The sequence below is a fragment of the Lampris incognitus genome, chromosome 7, assembly GCF_029633865.1.
Source record: "Lampris incognitus isolate fLamInc1 chromosome 7, fLamInc1.hap2, whole genome shotgun sequence".
Taxonomy (NCBI): Eukaryota; Metazoa; Chordata; class Actinopteri; order Lampriformes; family Lampridae; genus Lampris; species Lampris incognitus.
Window position 1 is genome coordinate 6,112,850 of NC_079217.1, and position 23,138 is coordinate 6,135,987.

At 46.1% G+C, this 23,138-nt stretch overlaps 1 protein-coding gene across 1 annotated transcript in view; it reads left to right on the forward strand.

Annotated features, from left to right (window-relative positions):
* Positions 1–16,774, forward strand: part of rpa1 (replication protein A1) — a 55,930-nt gene extending 39,156 nt beyond the window's left edge. Inside the window, exon 17 of the mRNA XM_056283538.1 lies at positions 15,992–16,774. Coding sequence (XP_056139513.1) covers positions 15,992–16,096 — 105 coding nt within the window. The 3' untranslated portion in view covers positions 16,097–16,774. The remainder of the gene's footprint in view (positions 1–15,991) is intronic.
* Positions 16,775–23,138: the final 6,364 nt, after the last annotated feature.

Here is a 23,138-nt window from a genome sequence, read left to right on the forward strand (position 1 = left end):
TCAAATTTAGCTTATGTACCTGTACTAGGTGTGGGACCATATGAACATTTCATGTCACGATTATCCTGGCCAAAATAATTGTGATTCACGACATCATCGAAATAATCACCAAAATATGCTTAAAATTCATAAAATAGCACTAAAACAAACTTTCCAGTGATCGTGGCAGCAGTGATTGTAGCCAGTTAATTATTTCATATAAAAAGATAGATTTTGTATTTCACAGTATAAATAAGGGTTTGAAAACTGTCCAGTAGAGCTTCTGTTCATGGAACCAATGTCGAAACAGTTGCTTTTTAAACGTATTCATGCAAAAACAGCTGCTTTCTAAATGAAGTCGTGGTCCAACCTTAAACTAGGTTTTAACCTACTTTTAGTGAACATCCTTTTTAGTGAAAAACAAACAAGGACAGAAGACCCTCACCCACACCCAGCAGGTCATCCCAATGACAACTTGCTCTCCTAGGGCCCAACAAAACCTCCTCTACTTTTACACTGTGTGACAGACAGGCTATCCAGATCCCATGCGAGACCATCCGGATCCCATGACGGATGGACAGAGGTAGCATCTCGGAAGACGCCATTCCTTCGCAAAACAACTAGCAAAAAAATGGCTGGACAGGAACCAGTCAGCCAACAAACAGAAGAAACACTTACCTGATCGTGCAGAAAAGACAGATGGCAAAAAGCAGGAAAAAAATCTCTGAAGTGAGAGTCCAAACTCCGTTCCTAACACCAAATCTGTCACTGGTAGATGTGAGTCAACGCATGCATGAGCGTAAGTGGTTTACGGCGTGTAACTCCCAGCGTGCAGTGCAGAGAGAGAGGGCGAGCTAGACAGATTTTCCAAGTCACTCGTTAGGATATTCACGATTTCCCAATTTACAATTATCCCGATAATGGAAATTCACCACGACCAACTTTTCATGAGTGTTTTTTAATCATAATCCGCAATCAAATCCTACATCAGGGTTCCCCAATTAGTTTTCCCCCAAGGGCCAAATTATGTCATGCATGCCAAGCCAAGGGCCAAAACGTCCAGCCCCCCCCCCCCCCCCAATTGCGCTAGTAAAAGTTGTTTTATGTGCAGATGATGTTGTTGCTGCTATTACAATTATTATTATCATCATTTTTTTTTTAAATATCAGTATTAGTATTATTAGTAATTGCAGATTAAGGTGATTTAGATGAGACACGATATCACAAAAAAAAAAAAAAACATATGCCATCACCCTATTGTCACTTAAAAACCTCTGATATTCTTGGGCTTTTTGGCTCTGTAGTCCGGATTAAAAATGACACAAGAGCATTGCGCAGGTCTCACATCCTCTCCAACACAGGGCCTTTGCTCAGCCAGTGAAGCATTATTATGCAGCAAAAGATCCTTGTGTTCCGCTGACATTTCCTCCAGCAGTGCTCTGAAAAGGCGATGTTGCAGACTAGAACTCTCGCGAACGAAATGTACCAGTCCCATCACGGTATCCATCACCTCTTTCATTTCCCTACACAGCTTAGTGCACAACACTGATTTGTGAATAATACAATGAAATGCCAAGAGCGCTGGGTTAACAGCAGCAAGCCTGCTCACCAAGCCCCTGTGTTGTCCCACCATTGACGGAGTCCCAACAGTGACGACGGACACAATTTTGCTCACATCCAAGCCATTCTTCTCAAAGAACTGTGTTAAATCATTAGAGATGACTTCCCCAGCTGTACGCCCAAACATAGGAAGCATAAAAAGTAGCTCTTCCCAAAAGGTCTTCCCATCAATAAAAATCTTGAGAACACAGATCGTTGTTCCATATGGGTTTGGTCACAGGATGAGTCTATGGCTAGTGGTATGGCTTCTTCTTCCTTCAAATCAGCAAGTAGATTGGAAAAACACTCCTCCGCTAAAAGCTCTACTCTTCTTGTTGCCGTGTTTGACGACAATGGTTACCTGCTTTAATAGCTCCACAACCATTGCTTGTTTTTGTCATCGTGACTTAAAACTTCACCAAACATCAATGCACACATCCCCCCCCCCTTCCCCAATTGTATCCAGCCAGTTACCCCACTCTTCTGAGCCGTCCCGGTCGCTGCTCCACCCCTTCTGCCGATCCGGGGAGGGCTGCAGACTACCACATGCCTCCTCCGATACACGTGGAGTCGCAAGCCGCTTCTTTTCACCTGACAGTGAGGAGTTTCACTGGGGGAACGTAGCACATGAGAGGGTCACGCTATTCCCCCCAGTTCCCCCTCTACCCTGACAGGTGCCCTGACTGACCAGAGGAGGCACTAGTGCAGCGACCAGGACACACACCCACATCCGGCTTCCCACCTGCAGACACGGCCAATGGTGTCTGTAGGGACGCCCGACTAAGCCGGAGGTAACACAGGGATTCGACTCGGCGATCTCCATGTTGGTAGGCAATGGAATAGACCACCACGCCACCTGGACACCCTCTACTTGTGTGTTTGTACATGTGCGAGACTCTGTGGCGTGGGCCTCGGCACATGGCGCATGATCTATGAGCTCGACGCAAGAAACGGGATGATGTCGGGGACACGGCGTAGAGCATAAACGTAGCGCATCAAAGCAAGTGTTAAAAGGCAGTATAGTTTTGGGCTTAAAAAAAAAAGAAGCCAAAAACCTTTGTGTTTATCCGGAATTTTCAACAAAGGCAGCAGCCAGTAATGCAAAGGTGGCTCACCTTCGAGGCAGGAAAAACCCTGCTGTGTGAGAGCGATGTTAAGATGCATTCTCACTGTTACAAACGACTATCGTTCCTTGTAGAAGTGTGTGCTAGAAATACATACCATACAAGCAGGTTCTGTATTTTGAATGGCTTGTGCCTTTTCTGTCTGCTTGGCTTTCCATTCATTGTTTTAGCCGACCACCTCCGCTCTCGATGTGGCTGAAAGAGCAATCACAACATAAACGTCGAGTGTTCGCTTCAGAATACTGCTTGTTTTCAGCAGTTTTTGTGAAAGGTGCATGCACAGATTAGTCGCGGTCACTGTTTCCTGAAGGCCACATAGATGGAGGCTTGTTTTTGAGGGAAGAGCATAAAAGAGTTGATTGGGCTGGGGCTCTGAGCAGGAAGTCTGGAGCCAGGCCAGAGACTGCATCCGCCGCTAACACACAGTAGAGGCCACTGTGACTGTCGAATTCAGCTCAGCGGGCCGAGTGCCTGTGGCACTGCTACAAGGACACGTTGGCTGCAAACCCTGTATTCCTTCAACACAGACACCTGCACCCTCTCATTTAAGCTCCTTTTTTGGGGTCCTCACACCACAAGCTAACCATTGTGTTGTGCTCTATTATACGGTTTTATGGATAATGTTATAAGGGCTTAATGTGACAAGAAATTGGTCCTGTTTCCTGTCGGAGAAAAAGAAAATTGCAGTTAATGACATCCATCAAACCTATTGGGTCCCGATGAGACCGGTGCTTTGACAGGATTTCACCAGTGGGGTTGATGTAAATTTGGTAAAATTTGGTTAGTTTGGTAAAATTATACATTCCATTTATAATTCAGCCCAGCATTTACACTATTCACACAAGGTGTATAATTCATTTATATCTTCCACAGTGTAATTTGAGACAGCTTGTCATTATCAGCAGATTTAAAAGTCACCCTGCCTGTGCCTGATGTGCGGCGGGTGGACCATCATTAAAACCATTAAAAAAAATGTTTAGCTCATAGGGAAAGCTATCTAGAGGTAAAGGACATGACTTTGGATATGTTGCAATATTTCAACCCCTCCCCACCCAAAATTGTTATACACCTGAGAGTTTGAATCCTGTTTTGAATGACTTCCCCTATGACTTGATTTAATGATAAATTGACTAAAAATCACCATGAAAAAAAAAGAAGGGCAGCACGGTGGCTCAGTGGTTAGCACAGTCGCCTCACAGCAAGAAGGTCCTGGGTTCGAGCCCCAGGGTAGTCCAACATTGGGGGTCATCCCAGGTTGTCCTCTGTGTGGAGTTTGCATGTTCTCCCCGTGTCTGCGTGAGTTTCCTCCGGGTGCTCCGGTTTCTCCCATAGTCCAAAGACATGTGAATAGGTATTACTAAATTGTCCCTAGGTATGAATGTCTGTGTGGTGGCCTGTCCAGGGTGTCTCCCCGCCTGCCGCTCAATGACTGCTGGGATAGGCTCCAGCATCCCCGCGACCCTGAGAGCAGGATAAGCGGTTCGGATAATGGATGGATGGATAAAGATCCCCACTCAAGCTGATAGAACTGTAAAGCTGAACATACTCCGACACAGAAGTTGAGCGATGAGTAAAATGACTTGTGTCACGTGCCGTCTGTAGTGCAAACAGCAAGCACCAACCACTGTGTCAGATATGAAAAAGTGCTGGTTTTAGCACTTTTATGACGTTTTTCCAAAAGAAAGTACAAATCTGTAGGTTGCTTTGACGCTGGAGAATAGAGCAATGTCCTGGGCAGTCGCAGCGGGTCAAGTAGACGCCACCAACTCGTGGCCACATGCTGCCGGTGTAGGGATTTTATATTGAAATGAATAGGAGCATCCTCCTTGATGTGGCAACAGTGTTTTTCTGGCCTTAATGGAATAAGTGTTGGGTGATAGAAAATACTGGGAATTACCTGAAATTAATCTTTCTCATGCACAGACTTCAGGAATAGCATCATTTGCTGTTCAAAAATGTGTCCTGGACAGTTGACCTTCTTTACTATTTGTCTTTCCTTTAGGGAAAAATTAACCCTTTAAATTTGACATAAATTGTAATGTTTAAATCCTGATAAAAATCGTTATATCCATCCATTATCCAAACCGCTTATCGTGCTCTCAGGGTCGTGGGGATGCTGGAGCCTATCCCAGCAGTCATTGAGCGGCAGGCGGGGAGACACTCTGGACAGGCCGCCAGTCCATCACAGGGATAATGTGATGTAATTTAAATATTAAATGCAAATAAAACAAAATTTATGCTGTTTACTAGAGCCAGAGATATTGATTATAAGAATTTTAATCATAACATTATCTGCCATGTCGAGCCTATTACGGTTAAATGATTACTGATTGAAGATAAGATTTGCATTATTTTATCACTTTAATTCATGTCTAATGATTTCTCTTAGCAGTTTTAAAATTATTGTAAAGCATGGTCTTTTTTTGCAATTTACTTAAATATACTCGCAGTCATGACGGTGTCTCAACGTGACACATTAGCGTAAAGGTGTTTACACAGTGATTGCTATCTTGGTATGGTATGCCAATTTTATTAAGATAAAATAGCTGTAGTATTCATTTAGATTTTTGGGGCATGGAATAGTCGAGGCAATTATAGCCCATTATCACAAATTACAAATTTACCTCAGTGGGCTTTATAGCAACACAAGGTCCTGTCCTTAGACCTTCGCATCGGATAAGGAGTAACTCCCTGAAAAAAACCCTTTAACAGTAGAAAAAATAGGAAGAAACCTCAAGGAGAGCAACAGAGGAGGGATCTCTCTCCCAAGACGGACAACGTGCGATGGATGTTGTGTTTACACAATTTACACAATACAACATTGAAAGAGGATGACAGAATTATAATGGAATTGTAAGGTATGTGAAGAACATGATGAGGAGGATGCCAAGCAGTGTCCAGACACCACTGGAACAGCCCAGGACCCGAGCCACGTAACCAGCATGTACACTTGGCAGGAGGACAGACTACACATGCACACAGGGGAGACTCACATCACACCATTCACATATGCAGGAGAAGAGACAAGAAAAAACGTTGGTCACACATTGGAGTGAGAAGGCTATAACATGGAAACAGGATAACAAAATTATATGATTTTAAGGCATTCATTCATCATCGGCCGCTTCTCCGGGGTCGGGTCGCGGTGGCAGCAAGCTAAGTAGGACCCTCCAGACGTCCCTCTCCCTAGCAACTCCCTGCAGCTTCTCCTGGGGGATCCCAAGGCATTCCCAGGGCAGATTGGACATGTAGTCGCCTCCAGGGAGTTCTGGGTTTATCCCGGGCTCTTCACCCAGTTGGCCGTGCCCGGTAAACCTCCAAAGGAAGGCGCCCAGTAGGCATCCTAATCAGATGCTCAAACCACCTCAACTGACTCCTTTCGACACGAAGGAGCAGCGGCTCTATTCCGAGCTTCCTCCAGACGTGCAAGCTCCTCACCCTATCTCTAAGGCTGAGCCCAGAAACCCTACGGAGGAAACTCATTTCCGCCACTTGTATCCGCGATCTCACCCTTCCGGTCACTACCCAAAGCTCATGACCATAGCTGAGGCTTGGAATGAAGATTGACTGGTAAATTGAGAGCTTTGCCTTCTGGCTCAGCTCCCTCTTCACCACAACGGTCCGGTACAACGTCCGCATTACTTCTGATGCTCCACCAATCCACCTGTCAATCTCCCGCTCCATCCTACCCTCACTCGTGGACAAGACCGAGATTTATAAGATATCTAAAAAAAAAAAAACATGACGAGGGGGATGCCAAGCAGGCGGCATGGTGGCGCAGTGGTTAGCGCTGTCTCCTCACAGCAAGAAGGTCCTGGGTTCAAACCCCGCAGTAGTCCAAGCTTGGGGGTCATCCCATGTCATCCTCTGTGTGGAGTTTGCATGTTCTCCCCGAGTCTGCGGTGGGTTTTCTCCGGGCGCTCCACTTCCCCCACCATCAAAAAGACATACATGTTAGGGTTTAGACTCCTGTCTGTGCCCCTGACTGAGGTGTGGCGAGACGAACTGGAGTGGGTACCCGGGTGCTGCACGGCGGCTACCCACTGCTCCTAGCTACACAGCTAGGATGGGTTAAATGCAGAGAAGGAATTGCCCCATGGGGATTAATAAAAGTAGTAAAAAAAAAAAACACAATCCAGGTGGTGAACCACCGTCACCATGAAGACCTGGGAGGAGGACCGACTACACATGCACACGGGAGACTTGCATCACACCATTGAAATGCACAGAAGAGAAACGAAAAGACATCATTCCGAGAGAGAGAAAAGACGTGAGAATAGAACAGTTTGCAATAATCTATACTCTATAATCTAATATTGAGAGATGATCAGCTATTTCGTTCATCACTAGCAGTATGAACATCCAATATGTCCGCTGGGGTATCTTTCATTTGCTTTCAAAATGCGACGTACAGTCAATTTCCTATCCAGCTATACCTGCTCTATAGATTTGCATGGTAGACCAGTAAGGTCCACTGTATTGAAAAAGTAAATAATTTCTTACCAATCTGCAATGCACTCGCATAATTAATTAATTAATTGACCAATTAATTGGATTGATTGTAGCTTTATTAAACTTTCTCACTTCTAACCCACCTGACTTGACCAGCATAGCTGCTGACAATAAAGCCTGCAGTGGCCTTTCACAAAATCACATCATACCATAATGTTATATTTGATCATAGCTTTGATAAAACTGCATGTGATGCTGATTGAAACTGATCATGTTTTGCACAAAATATCTAAATTAATCTGATGCGTTACCTGAATGTTCTATCAAAATTTGTTCCCTTTACACTAATCTGTGTTAACCATATTTGCCAAAACGAGAAGTCGGTGTTTGTGAGCTTTGCCCGTCATGGTTATATGGCACGGGGTCCGATAGTATAATTACCTGGCTATTTATTTTGTTTTTATTATAACTTGGCCCAAATGGTCGGACGTCAGGTTTGAAAGTTCACACCAAATTCTCATGGGCCAGACGATTTTAATTTTAATATTTGACTGCTTGCGATGACATTGATTTGAAGATTGATACATTTCGATTGTTAAAGTGGTTTTAGGTGGATGTCTTTTATTAAACTTGAGAATGTCAAAACACGTTTTTTGAAAGAAAATGCCACAGACTTTTGACACGTCAGTAACCTCAAACTTTTCCCTAGTTTGAAAGTGAGAATGGTTGCTTGTGGCTGTAATGTTGCTGTAATGCGTCTTGCACCTTTGTTGCCCCCCTCCCCTCATGTATACATTTTTTCCGCCTCCTTAAGAGATGACCTTAGAGAGAAGAGGGGACACTAAAGATAAAGCTATTTTAGGCTTTTCATTGCAACTCTTCCCCAGTCCCCACTATTGCAGGCCAAGCTTCAGAAAGAAGTGCGGTGGATTTGCATAGCAAACGGCAGGCTGATTCTTCTTTTGCCCACATAAACCCTGCCATTCTGGCAAGACGTGACCAACACTAATCGCTTGATGAACTCTGTCACACTCCGTTGTCGGGCTGCAGCGCAGGGAGAGTGGCGGAGGTTGTGCACAGGGAGCACAGGGGAGTTAGGGGACCAAAGCGGATCATTGAGAGCTTGTGCGAGTGGCTTATTAGACACTGGAAAACGGAGAGCAGCAATTTCCGGACCGCCCTTCATCTCTTTTCCGCTGTAGAAAGCAGGGAACATAGAGGATAAAAATGCCCTTCTCCACATGTGAAACGGCTTGTCTTGTTGTCTCGTTGGTTACCTGCTCATGAGTGATACCGGCAAGTTTAAAACAGTTAAACCTTAGAGCTCAAAAGACACATTTTGCATCCAGATTCACATCCCTTCTTCTCGTTGAATTGCTCACAAAGAGGTGGGGCACATATCAAAATGAAACGGCACGACTTGAGCTTTCCAACTATGCTAGTTGTTTGTCTATGCGACGAAGTGTTGGTGAGAAAAATCATTTTGAATGCCCTTCATCTCTTCGCCGCTGCAGAAAGCAGGAAACATAAGAGGATAAAAATGCACTTTTCATATTTAAAGTGGCTGTAGACAACCCCCCCCCCCCCCAAGCGTTTCCAGGTGTTTTTATTGTTTGCCCACTGTTGTAAAAAACAACCAGATTGCTTTCTGTTTATTTTCAGCCTGGCTACTGTTCAAATCTAGAAACATCTGTAAGAATCCCAATTTGATCTCGAAACCCTGATCTCAGTGCTACAGTGCGATGATAAAGGCAGAGTAAAACATCTGGTAGTATTAACAAGTAGGCAGGTTGTGTTACTTACTGATCCAGTAGAAAGAATGCCCACCGAATGTCTGTTTGGAACCCGCTTAATTCCGGGGTGTTGTATCAAACGCCGTTTCCCCGTCATGATCCGTTTACTCCAGCCAAACAAAAGCGCTATCCTCTTCTTATTTTCCTATTTTGGTTGCACAATCATTGACACACTTCCTTTATGCCATAAGTCGAGCCTTAATTTTCCCTCAAGATTGTACATGATGGCAGACGGGTTCCCTATAAGCCTGAAAGCAAGGCTTCTAGGGAACCAATCTAACCGCTGATGGTGTCACCCCCCCCCCCCTTTTCTCCTCAACTGTATCCGGCCAATTACCCCACTCTTCCGAGCTGTCCTGATCTCTGCTGTACCCCCTCTACCAATCCGGGGAGGGCTGCAGACTACCACATGCCTCCTCCGATACATGTGGAGTCGCCAGCCGCGTCTTTTCACCTGACAGTGAGGGGTTTCGCCAGGGGGACGTAGCGCGTGGGAGGATCACGCTATTCACCTCAGTTCCCCCTCCCCCCCCAAACAAGTGCCCTGACCAACCAGAGGAGGCGCTAGTGCAACGACCAGGACACATACCCACACCCGGCTTCCCACCCGCAGACACGGGCAATTGTGTCTATGGGGGGCGCCCGACCGAGATGGTGTCATTATTTTATAGCATTACACTCTGCAATCCACATTTACTTTGTTATGATAAGCAAAAAAGTTGTCTACTGCTGCTTTAATCATAGTTTCAATCTGCATACAGCTCTCTGTCCATCTCCACACCCATTACTCTTGTTTGAATTACTCATGAACTCGTCGTTGCGTAGATATCGAACACGTCACAAGAAGAGCGGAACGGGAGCTTTGTAATTATGCGAGTCACATTTCTATATACCGAAGTAATGACGTTAAGATCAAACTTGTGCAAAACAATATCTTTACTAATTTCTTATCCCATTTTCACACTCTGCTTCTCAGTTGAATTAGTCACGAAGTCCCTACCGCTTCACAACATACCGCATATCAACATAAACAGTAGAAATTACACTTGCCGATGATGCTAGTTGTTTCACTGTGCGACAAAGCGTTTTCGAATAATCCAGTTTTGAAATTACAGCAACTTTCTGCATTGTTTACAACACGAGAACATTTTATTTGCATGCTCTTACAGTTACAACATTGTACTTATTTTCATTTAGGTAAGATGTATATAAATATTATATATTTATCTGTTTCAGTGAAAGCAAATTCTTCATCCAGTGATTCGGTGACAAGACTTAAGTGAATAAAACAACATTTATTTCCGTTAAGCACTACGAACATATTTTTTCAAATTGCTAAGGCATAGACTATCCCACCATCATGATTCTGATATTGCCAGATTTCAGACTATTTCCCCTACACAATTATGAAAAGATAGCTCTACTGCCAGCATTTTATGGTGAGATACATGTAAAAACATATCAGTTTCATAGACGCAAACGTTTTTTAAATGCCTGATAAAAAGGCTAATATGAAAATAAACTGCAAGTACATCAAATGATGGAAGAGCTGGATAGCATCTAGACTGTTCTGGGAAGATCAGGATAGAATCTACTGTTCTGGAGAGAGAGAAAAACAGTAATACAGTGTGTATGGCTAGCTCTCATAAAAACCAAGATAAGAGCTTTTAAGACTAGAACGCCCAAGATGGTCATTATGACTGCTTTGGAGTTTCATAATTTGGGGGGGGGGGGGTGCAGACCTGCCGCCCCCCAAATGCTCATAAAATTGCATATATTTGCATTAAAGTTATTTTTAGGTCAATTGCACACCCAAAAAAAAAAAAAATTAAGATAAGATCTACTTAAAATGACCTTTCGGGTCATCATGACCACTCATAATCTGCGAGTGATCGTGCGTGTCGTGTCACTATTTACGACATGTTTTGGTCGCGTCATTTCCCTTGTGAAGTTCATTGCTGTGTCCTAGACCAACCGGGTACCAACTCCAGGTGGTCTTGCCATGCCTCGCTCAGGGGCACAGACAGGAGTATTAACCCTAACATGCATGTCTTTTTGATGGTGGGGGAAACCGGAGCACCCGGAGAAAACCCACTGCAAACACGGGGAGAACATGCACCCCACACAGAGGATGACTTGGGATGACCCCAAGGTTGGACAACCCCGGGGTTCGAACCCAGGACCTTCTTGCTGTGAGACGACAGTGCTAACCACTGCGCCACCGTGCCGCCCATCTTATCTTGACAAAATATAGAGTTTAAAAACCGTGGGTGGCCATTTTGACCACTCACGGTCGTTCTAGTAGTTTTTAAGTTCTGGTTGTTGTTTGGGACTGTTTTAATATTTATTTTCAGTTCTTTTTTTTACATTTCACGTTTTATAGGCCTTGTTACGTTTGTCAGATCAGCAATATGTGTTTTCCGTTTTGTTTTTCAGGTAAAATTTTCACTTTTTCCAATTTTGCTATTCAAGTGCGACCATGTCTGTCTGAAGTTTAAATTGTTTAAAAATAGTATTATACTTGTTAAAATGTTAATTTTGGTGTCAGTCATTTCCTAACAGACATACTAACATATGGAATGCATTCATGTCTGAACTGGGTATTTATCTTGACAGAATATAGAGTTTAAAAACTGGCTGTTGATTTGACCGCCCATGGTCGTTTTAGGTAGGAGTGAAATCCCGGTCGTTCTAGTGTTAAAAGTAAAGGTAGTGAAATTACCCTGAACATAGCCTGGTGCTTATAGGGTTAAAGAACAGGTCACAACCACACTTACTTGTGAGCCGTCACTTCAGAGGACGGCTAAACAAGACCAGGGTTTGAACAAACCCATGTCTTGGCTGCGCAGGGCCTTAGGTTTGGCTGACATCTGATCACACACACAGGCAGTCTCATCTCATCTCACCCACCCACCCACCCACTCACTGGCTGTCACCAGTCTCCTGGGCACTTTCAACAAACTCCACCGGCGGTTTGGATGCAAGCGCGCCACCCACAGGGGCCGCTGCTCTCTTGACTCTGTTGTACTGGCTCACTCCACCAAGACCGGTTAGTTATAGGAGGCAAGAAAAGATCAACTCATAGCCATACGAAAAAAGGGCTGAGGTTTAATTCTGCAGAGACTTGGTGTTGGTGATTGCATTCAAAATGTTAAATGGAACTATTATAAATTGTATGAGAAATGTTTTCTGTTAGGTGTGTATTTTTAGCTTTCGCTTGAGCCTTTGCAGTGTCCCAGTTCAGCAGTGTGCACACTTTTGGGACAATTCTGTTGGCTCTGTTGTGCCTAGCAAGTTCAATTTATTTTCAAAGCCTTTGACAGTGTATTGACCTATGTGTGCTTCCCTCCCACTGCTCCCAAGTTTTTCCTCATTTTTTTGAATGTTAGTAAAAATACCCCCCCCCCCACCCCCACCCCACACACACACATACACACAGTGTTTTCAAAGGTCCAGTGCAAAATCTGTCTACCGAGCTGAACACACATGCTTCAGTAAGCCACTGGAACATTTTGAAATCATTACAAGCACTCTATTTTCCCGTGTTAAGAGAAGCATGATATTTTGAATAGACGCTAATAAGTCTCACGCCACATACGCCCCCCCCCCCCAAAAAAAGCTGAAACTAATGGGGTGAGGTGTAACCACAAAAGCCAAGGCAGCAGTCTTCTATTTCATCACTTTTCCAAGCCACTGGAGAGGAGCTGTACAGTTTCAACAAACACCACCCTCCTTGTCTAGTTCTCGTGTCTCTTCTGGTATTTGAGAGAGCTGGGACCAGAACTAAGAGCGACCCCCACCGTCCCCGCTCAAATGCAGATCAAGAGCTCTGGGACCGAGCTGCTGCACGGCTGAACACCACTGTTATCACATACATCTGTTGGCCTCACCTCATTATGTGCATAAATGTACACACATGCTGCTGCTGCTGCTGCTTCTTCTCTTAACACTAGAATGACCAAGGCTGTAATTTTGACGATTTTGGGTTTTCAAAGTTGTGGGGGGGTACAGACCTGCCGCTCCCTGAATGCTCCTAAAATTGCATATATTTGCATTAGAATTAATTTTAGTTCAGTTGCACAAAAAAAGTTATGATAAGATCTACCTAAAATGACCATGAGCTGTCAAAATGGCGGCTCGTAATTTGCATGTGACCATGCGTGTCATATCACTATTTATGACGTGTGTTAGTCGCATCATTTCTTTCGTGAAGTTCTTTGCTCTTACCTAGAAACACACTGGCATTCTCCAGTGCAGAGTAATAGTCTAAACTTGATTTTTGATTATTGCCAACGTCTGGTTACAGACGCCGTTTCGGACACACCATGACTACCACCAAGGCGTTGCAGTATTTACAGGTGTTGGACAGTGGCCATTTTAAATTCTTTGAAGAATAGTATTATATGTTTATTCACTAATTCATTCATCTTCAGCCGCTTCTCTGGGGTCGGGTCGTGGTGGCAGCAAGCTAAGTAGGGCCCTCCAAACGTCCCTCTCCCCAGCAACGCCCTGCAGCTCCTCCTGGGGGATCCCAAGGCGTTCCCAGGCCAGATTGGACATGTAGTCCCTCCAGCGAGTTCTGGGTCTACCCTGGAGTCTCTCCCCAGTTGGCTGTGCCCGGTAAACCTCCAAAGGAAAGCACCCAGGAGGCATCCTAATCAGATGCCCGAACCACCTCAGCTGGCTTCTTTCGACGCGAAGGAGCAGCGGCTCTACTCTAAGCTCACTCTGGGTGTCCGAGCTCCTCACCCTATCTCTAAGGCTGAGCCCAGACACCCTATGGAAGAAACTTATTTCAGCCGCTTGTTACCTGCGATCTCACCCTTTCGGTCCCTACCCAAAGCTCATGACCATAGATGAGGGTTAGAACAAAGATTGACTGGTAAATTGAGAGCTTTGCCTTCTGGCTCAGCTCCCTGTTCACCACAACCTACCGGTACAACGTCCGCATTACTGCTGATGCTGCACCAATCCGCCTGTCAATCTCCTGCTCCATCCTACCCTCACTCGTGAACAAGACCCTGAGATACTTGAACTCCTTCACTTGAGGCAACAACTCATCCCCAACCCGGAGGGAGCAATCCACCATTTTCCGGTAGAGAACCATGGCCTCAGACTTGGAGGTGCTGACTCTCATCCTGGTCATTTCACACTCAGCTGCAAACCGCCCCAGGACACACTCCTCACCTTGACTGCACCTTGATCCTTTCCATGAGTATCACAAACGGAATCGGAGACAAGGGACAACCTTGGCCCAGTCCGTCACCCACCAAAAACGTGTTGGGCTTTGTGCCGAGAATGCGGACACAGCTCTCACTTTGGTTCTACAAGCACCAGATATAATACAAGACATACTAACATACTATGCAATGCATTAATATCTCAATTGGGTATTCATCTTGAACTCAGAATATGGAGTTTAAAGACTGGCCTTCATTTTGATGGCTCATGGTCGTTTTAGGTAGGAGTGAAATCCCAGTCGTTCTAGTGTTTATCCCACAACAGTGTTGGCCTGATATAGATCTGCTGTCAGCTCTGCATTGCTCTTTACCCTCTTACACCTTGCCCTACCTGAGAGACTTGAAAACAGAAATTGAAACTGCTTCCAGCACAAAAACACACACAGACACACATACACGTTATATTGGAATCGTTGGCCAAGCCAGTGTGCCACTGTATGAGCAACTGACTTGAATAGATTTGTTTTTGCCTGTCTGTTCATTAGCATATTTTGCATACTCTCATTACTTAAGCCAGAGGGATTCTGTCACCTGCTGGTGAAGTTGCTGATTCCAACCTCAATCTTCTGAGTTATGTAAGCACTGCTGAAGGTGCCCCCCCCCCATTCCATCTTAGTTAAAGGTGATAGGATTGTGGACCTTATAAAGAATGTTAGCAGCTATCCAGCGGAAGCCGATTTACATTTAACCTACATCGATACTACAGGGATTAATGGAGACAAAGTGAGTGTAACCCCCTGCTTAAATGCAGAGAATGATGGCCCTGCTTGGGATGACCTTCTGCTGTCTAGACAGCTGTGGAGGTGGAGATGGCATTAAAAGCTGCCTCGGTTCTGCATGCGAGTGTTAATTTGAATGCCGGTGTTTTCCTCCGATGCCACCACCCAATAGACCCGAATTAACCGTTTGCTCGGTATGAGGAGAGTTGCATCACTGTTTCATGTTGCTCCTTTCAATGGTAAACAAAGGAGGTGGTGGGTGGGTGGGGGTGCATTATAGCTTGGAGACTCGGGTTCTCGGGTTTATCTTGTCCATTCCAGGATCAGTGTGAAGGGGAGTCTAAGTTTGAAATTGGAACTACCATGGAAATGTACATCTGACAGACTTATCAAATCGGTTAAAAAAATATTTTTGTGTCGAGCTCCGCACTGATTATGTATAATATGTAATGTATTTAGATTGTCAGTGCTCTTTTGACATTTTTCCAGCTGTGTATGGGTGGCGGGAGATTGATAAGTGAATAGGAAGTCGCCTAAAACCCATTTGTGCTGTTGGGGGGCTATTTTGGTAATGTATCTCAAAGCAGCTGGACATTGAACATGCAGGGTAAATTACTCGGTGGCCCGGTGGTTAGTAAAATTATTAAAAAACAAACAAAAACTGTTGCCTCACAGCAAAAAAAGTCCTGGGTTCGAACTCCAGGCCGTCCCAGGTTCTTTGTGCAGAGTCTGCATGTTCTCCCCGTGTCTGCGTGGGTTTCCTCCTGGTGCTCCGCTTTCCTCCCACAGTCCAAAGACATGCATGTTAGGGTTAATGCTCCTGCCTGTGCCCCTGACCAAGGCAATGGAAAGAAAAAATTGAGAGTTGGTCCCCGGGCGCTGTACTGCGGCTGCCCACTGCTCCTAGCATAGGATGGGTTAAATGCAGGGAACAAATTTCGTTGTGTGTATTTACAGTGACAAATAGTGTGTTCTTCAGAGTGTGTGTCCTTGGACCCTTTACGAGGTCAAAAGGGTGCGCTGTAATGAAATGAGAAGTGAGCGCCTTTCTTACTGACCGTTGTCTCCTCGTTTCCCTTCGACAGGATGAATCCAGGCTCAAGGCCGTCGTGATGGATGTGAAGCCTGTTGACCATGCCGAGTACAGCAAGAGGTTGATCATCAACATCAGGAAAATGGCTGCCCAGTAGGAACCTGACCTCGATTCACGCGAAATGATATTTTTAGTTTCCCCTCGTTTCCAAGACCAACCGATAATCCTTTTTGTTCTCCGCCCGTGTGTGTGCTTGTTTTTTGTTTTTTACTTTCCCATCATTGATCAGTAGCGTGAAGCTGCAGGGTGCGCTAATGGAGCAGTTTTGGCTGTTGGCCTTCTCTTTGAGAAATGGTGGACTGGCTCCTTGAAAACTGCTGGGGGGTTTTTTTGTGGGTTTTTTTTTTTTAATGAATAAACCTGTCAGAGGGACTTTAGGTGATGGAGAAATGGCCAGAGAGTGGGTCAGTTAAAGTGGAAAATAAATCTGTGTCTGTCTGGAGTTTGCTGGTGTTTTGAGGGCATGTAGGGGTGTAGGCTTTAAGCAGTGCACCTGCACTGTAGCTCGCACTCTTTCCATTCTCTGACTTACCTTCAAAGTGACGGGGCTGGACCTGCACATTCCCGATAAGACCGTTTATTCCCTATCTCAGTCCCTGCTTCACACATGCAAATAAAACCACACACACGTTAAGCTCGGTGGGCCTGGTGGAAATGTTCTAGACTGTATTTATGTAGATAAAAGGTTTGGTCTGTATTTGCTATACCATAAGTTGCTTTTGTTTTTTTTTTGTTAACTGGAAAAGTAAATGCAAAAATAAAGATGTTTGTTGTCAAACGCATTCTTCTCTGGTTGACAATGTTTTCTTGTTCGCTGAAATGAGCCGAGTGTTGTTCTCTGAAGCTTACTTTCAAACATGGCCACCCCGCAGTGAGCCAGATCCCCATCTCCGCCTGTTGAAAGGTGGATGGAATGAATGCGCTGCGTCTGTTCATCAGCTTCGGTATCTGTTGCGCTGTGTCGAGGGGATTTATTTGGGGGCTGACATGACGCTCCCTATCTCCAGAGGTGTTACTTATACGTGCCACATATTTCCTCGGTAAACGACTCATGTAGTGTTAGAGCGGAACATCAGCGATGCGGTGCCTCTCCATATTTTTCCCGATAACCATCTCTTCTGCTGAAGACTGCAAATGGTACACGTTGCACGTGCCAAGTGGTGAAGAAAGGGTACATAAACAGCGATCAGCCAAAACATTAGAGCCACTGACAGGAAAGTGAATAACATTGATTATCTCATTACAATGGCTAGGCAGAAAGTGAACAGTCAGTTGTTGAAGTTGAGGTGTTGGAAACAGGAAAAAATGGGAAAGCGTAAAGGATCTGAGTGACTGACAAGGGCCAACACGTGATGGCTAGAGGACTGGGTCAGAGTATCTCCAAAACGGCAGGTCTTGTGGGGGTGTTCCTGGTGTGTTCCTGGTATGCAGTGGTCAATACGTTCCAAAGTGGTCCAAGGAAGGACAACTGGTGAACCAGCGACAGGGTCATGGGCGCCCAAGGCTCACTGATGCGCATGGGGACCAAAGGCTTGCCCGTCTGATCCAATCCCACAGAAGAGCTACTGTGTCTCAAATTGCTGAGGAAGTTAATGCCGGCTATGCTAGACAGGTGTCAGCACAGTGCATCGCAGCTTGCTGTGTATAGTAGGGGCTGTGTAGCCTTAGACCAGTGCCCATGATGACCCCTGCCCATCACGGAAAGTGCCTACAATGGTCACTTGAGCGTCAGAACTGGACCATGGAGCAATGGAAGAAGGTGGCCTGGTCTGATGAATCACGTTTTCTTTACATCATGTGGATGGCCGGGTGCGTGTGCGCCATTTACCCGGGGAAGTGATGGCACCAGGATGCACTATACTAAGAAGGCCAGCCGGTGGAGGCAATGTGATGCTCTGGGCAATGTTCTGCTGGGAAACCTTGGGTCCTGGCATTCACGTGGATGTTAATTTGACACGTGCCACCTACCTAAACATCGTTGCAAACCAATTACACCCCTTATTGGCAACGGCATTCCCTGATGGCAGTGGCCCCTTTCAGCAGGATAATGCATCCTGCCACAAAACTTGTTCAGGAATGGTTTTAAGAACCATGACATAAAGTTCAAGGTGTTGTCTTGGCCTCCAAATTTCCAAGATCTCAATCCGATCGAACACCTGTGGGATGTGCTTGAAAAACAAGTCCGATCCACGGAGGCCCCATCTCACAACTTAGAGGACTTAAAGGATCTGCTGCTAACGTCTTGGTGCCAGATACCAGAGGACACCTTCAGAGGTCTTGTGGATTCCATGCCTCGACAGGTCAGAGCTGTTTTGGTGGCACGAGAGGGGACCTACACAATATTAGGCAGGTGGTTTTAATGTTTTGGCTGATTGGTGTATGATTTATATTTTATCTTCAAACTGTGCTACAAGATGTCAATTGAGCCTTTCTGGGGTTGGCTTCCCTATATCTCACTGCTGGCACTGTCTACTTCTTTCAGCTGTTACTTCCCCTATGACTTCCTGGGGATGCCTTTGCATTCTTCTGTAAAATAAGGGGGGATATGTTGTAGGTACTGTCAAAAGTTGGGACAGTGCTATATATGAATTCTTGACCCGTTCTGTCTGGCTACCTTGCCTGTTACTCCTGCAGCGACCAAGGAAATGGCCTCTGGGCTCTGCTTTTGTGGCTGCTGAAGTAAAGGGCAGGGAAGGTGGGGAGGAAGTTCATGTGGATAAATCTTTGTTCCTCTTTTTAGGACTCAAAACGCAACACAATCAGCCGAATTAAAAGATCTGAGAATTTTTGCATGCATATGGAAATGTTTTTTTTTTCAACTTTTAACACACAAATTTGTTTACATCCCTGTTAGTGAGCATTTCTCTTTAGCCAAGATAATATACCCGACAAGTGAGGCATACCAAGATGCTGATTAAACACCATGGTCAGTACACAGGTGACCTGTGCTGAGTACTGTGAAACCGGGTTTGCCAACCAGCCGTCAACTTACAGACAGTCTGTAAAAATATTCTGTTTAACCTTGCCCGTAAAAAAGTTAAACTGTCCACAGAAACGTGGTATTACTACTACTTGCCTCTTTGCCAGATCTCTTGACTGCCGTCTGGCTTTCCTCTAGTGGTGTAAGTGGTGCGGGGGAGTCGACTCTAAAAGAACCGATACTTCGACTCCGACAAGCCAAAGAACCGGGGTCAACTCTTGGAACACCGACTCTAAGGGTCGAAATGCTTTGGAGTCGACTGACTCTGATGACTTATTTTATTACAATACCATCTCAGTTGCTTGATTTGTGGCAACTCTGAATATGGGTAGACTGCAATAAGTGGGGTTATCCATCAGTACGTCCCCATGGCTATGGTTCTGATGCGGGCCTGGCAAAATTAAATGGGGTTTGAGGAGTCGACTCCAGAAAAATGTTAAAAAAAAAAAATTGGGGGGGAGTTACCCGACTATTCTGAGCTGTCCCGTCACTGCTCCACCTCCTCTGCCGATCTGGGGAGGGCTGCAGACTACCACATGTCTGGAGTCGCCAGCCGCTTCTTTTCACCTGACAGTGAGGAGTTTCACCAGGGGGACGTAGCGCGTCACAGATGATCAACTATTCCCCCCAGTTCCCCTTCCCCCGCGAACAGGCGCCCCGACCGACCAGAGGAGGCGCTTGTGCAGCGACCAGGACACATACCCACATTCGGCTTCCCAACCGCAGACACGGCCAGCTGTGTCTGTAGGGACGCCCGACCAAGTCGGAGGTAACGTGGGGATTTGAACCGCCGATCCCCGTGTTGTTAGGCAACGGAACAGACCGCCACGCCACTTGGACGCCCCCACATCCGGCATGCCCACCTGCAGACACGGCCAATCGTGTCTGTAGGGACACCCGACCAAGCCGGGGGTGACACGGGGTTTCGATCCCGCGATTCCCGTGTTGGTAGGCAACGTAATAGACCGAGCTACCTGTTGGTAAATAAGGGTTTACCGCTTTAAGAGCAAGAGCTGGGGTCGGACTCTGATTGGTTGGTAGGGAGGGGGGAATGAGCGTTGGTAAATAAGGGTTTACCACTTTAAGAGCAAGAGCTGGGGTCGGACTCTGATTGGTTGGTAGGGAGGGGGAATGAGTGTTGGTAAATAAGGGTTTCCCGCTTTAAGAGCAAGATGTGGGGTCGGACTCTGATTGGTTGGTAGGGAGGGGGGAATGAGTGTTGGTAAATAAGGGTTTACCGCTTTAAGAGCAAGAGCTGGGGTCGGACTCTGATTGGTTGGTAGGGAGGGGGGAATGAGTGTTGGTAAATAAGGGTTTACCGCTTTAAGAGCAAGATCTGGGGTCGGACTCGGATTGGTTGGTAGGGAGGGGGGAATGAGTGTTGGTAAATAAGGGTTTACCGCTTTAAGAGCAAGATCTGGGGTCGGACTCGGATTGGTTGGTAGGGAGGGGGGAATGAGTGTTGGGTAAATAAGGGTTTACCGCTTTAAGAGCAAGATCTGGGGTCGGACTCGGATTGGTTGGTAGGGAGGGGGGAATGAGTGTTGGTAAATAAGGGTTTTCCGCTTTAAGAGCAAGATCTGGGGTCGGACTCTGATTGGTTGGTAGGGAGGGGGGAATGAGTGTTGGTAAATAAGGGTTTCCCGCTTTAAGAGCAAGATCTGGGGTCGGACTCTGATTGGTTGGTAGGGAGGGGGGAATGAGTGTTGGTAAATAAGGGTTTCCCGCTTTAAGAGCAAGATGTGGGGTCGGACTCTGATTGGTTGGTAGGGAGGGGGGAATGAGTGTTGGTAAATAAGGGTTTACCGCTTTAAGAGCAAGATGTGGGGTCGGACTCTGATTGGTTGGTAGGGAGGGGGGAATGAGTGTTGGTAAATAAGGGTTTACCGCTTTAAGAGCAAGATGTGGGGTCGGACTCTGATTGGTTGGTAGGGAGGGGAGAATGAGTGTTGGTAAATAAGGGTTTACCGCTTTAAGAGCAAGATGTGGGGTCGGACTCTGATTGGTTGGTAGAGAGGGGGGAATGAGTGTTGGTAAATAAGGGTTTACCGCTTTAAGAGCAAGATCTGGGGTCGGACTCTGATTGGTTGGTAGGGAGGGGGAATGAGTGTTGGTAAATAAGGGTTTACCGCTTTTAGAGCAAGAGCTGGGGTAGGACTCTGATTGGTTGGTAGGGAGGGGGGAATGAGTGTTGGTAAATAAGGGTTTACCGCTTTAAGAGCAAGATCTGGGGTCGGACTCTGATTGGTTGGTAGGGAGGGGGGAATGAGGAAGTTGTTGTTGTTGTGTGGCGCGAACGGTATTGGGAGCTCCGCGCAAGTGAAAGGCAATATTATTACTAAGAACTGTGATATATTGGACCTATGTCAACGTTTTGTGCAGCTGTGAGGAAGGATTAAATGTGTTTCCAGAGACAGAAGACGGTGTCCTCGCCATTTTCAGACGAAGCGAACTAATGAACTGTGTTGGGTTGTACTCCGGAGTTTAGCTAGCTAGCTAGCACCAGGCGGTGACGGACAGCGCCAGCGAACTTCCGCCCTGGACCCCAAATAAATTCGGTTCCCCTGTAACTTCCGGCGAAGGTGGTCAGAAGACGGAGACAGGAAAAGTAACCTACCCTACCCGGACGCCCCGACTCCAGAAAACTTAAAAGTCGACCACCCCCAGTTTGACTCATTCGACGTAGCAGTTTTTTCTAGCTAAAGTTTGAGTGTGGATAGGTCAGTGTGCATGCCAATCAAAATTATTAACCAATACGTGGCTCGTACGCAACAGGTGAACGACAGTGGTGGCGGTAATGCGCCATATTGTTGTTTGCCAACCACCATAAAAGGCTAGAAGAAGAAGGTGAACGACAGTCCTCCGGAAGTAAAGAGAACGTGCCCTTTTCAGTCGACTTGGACGAAGGAGCTTCACCTTATGCTGTGACCGTAACGGTGTGGGAGGTAGACCACAATACAGGAGAGCTCTGCACCGTGGGGTGAGTATTATATGTAGTAGTCGTTCTCAAAGTTGGGTCCGCTCATAGCCGGGGGTCCCCGAAATGATTTGCTGTACGTTTTTAAACTGAGCTGTATCCTTAAAAAGTCCTTATCTTTCCCCCCAGTTTAAGTGGCTCAGCTGTCCCTCCCTCTCCACCTCATATCAAGCCGGTGTGCGGAGAGCGTTCTGGCACAAAATGGCCGCCGTGCGTCACCCAGGTGGGTGAGTTTCCCGCCTGGTCTCGTGCACACACCTTCTGCCTTCCTTCTCTCCATCATGTCAGCCAACTCCTTCCTTTTTCCAGTCATAATGCCAACATTCAAAGTCCCGAGCCTCACCTCCACACTCCTACCCTTCCTCCTCGCTCGCTCCCTCTGGACACGCCCTCTTCCTCTCCTTATCCCCCCCCCCCCAACAGTAGCATCGTTTCCACCGGCACCCTGCTGGCCAACAGTACCGGTGGTGGTCATGGGTAACCTGGGCTTCGACCCATCCGGTATGGAAATTTGATTTATTATCCGCATATTTGATTTGGCAAATGCCGGATGTCCTCCCTGACACAACCCTCCATTTATGCGGGCACTAAGAATGCACTGGCTTGTGCGTCCTCGGTGGCTGGGTCAGAACCACTGATATATAGTATATTTTATTTTGACATTTTGTGTCCAAAATAGTGGTGACAGTTAATAATAATAATAAAAACATGGTATGTCAGTAAAAAAAGAAAGTCCAACTCAGACATGTCAGTAAAAGCATGAATTTATGGTTGGCCAGAGACCGCTCTAAAGCCTGGACCTGACTACACAATAGTTTTTCTTTCACAGTGGTCACCATGTCGGATTAGGCAATCATAGTGCCATACATTCTTGCTGTGTCTTGGCCAGGAGACTGGCAACACTACAGGTATGACCCTGATCATATTGTAGCGAATTCAGGGGGCAGCCCGGGAGACCGTCGCCACGGCCGGGACGCGAACCCGTGTCTCCCGCTCCGCAAGCGACAACGTTACCCAGTCGACTAAAGGGTCCGACCCGTTAGTCAAGGACCAACGTGTCTACTTATCCATGCATGTTACAATGTGCTGCTTTTCACGATCTTATGCCGCTTCATAGGTCATTGGTGAGGAGGGTCTAGAAATTGTCAACCATGGAATAGAAATGCTTCACACATTGCTTTA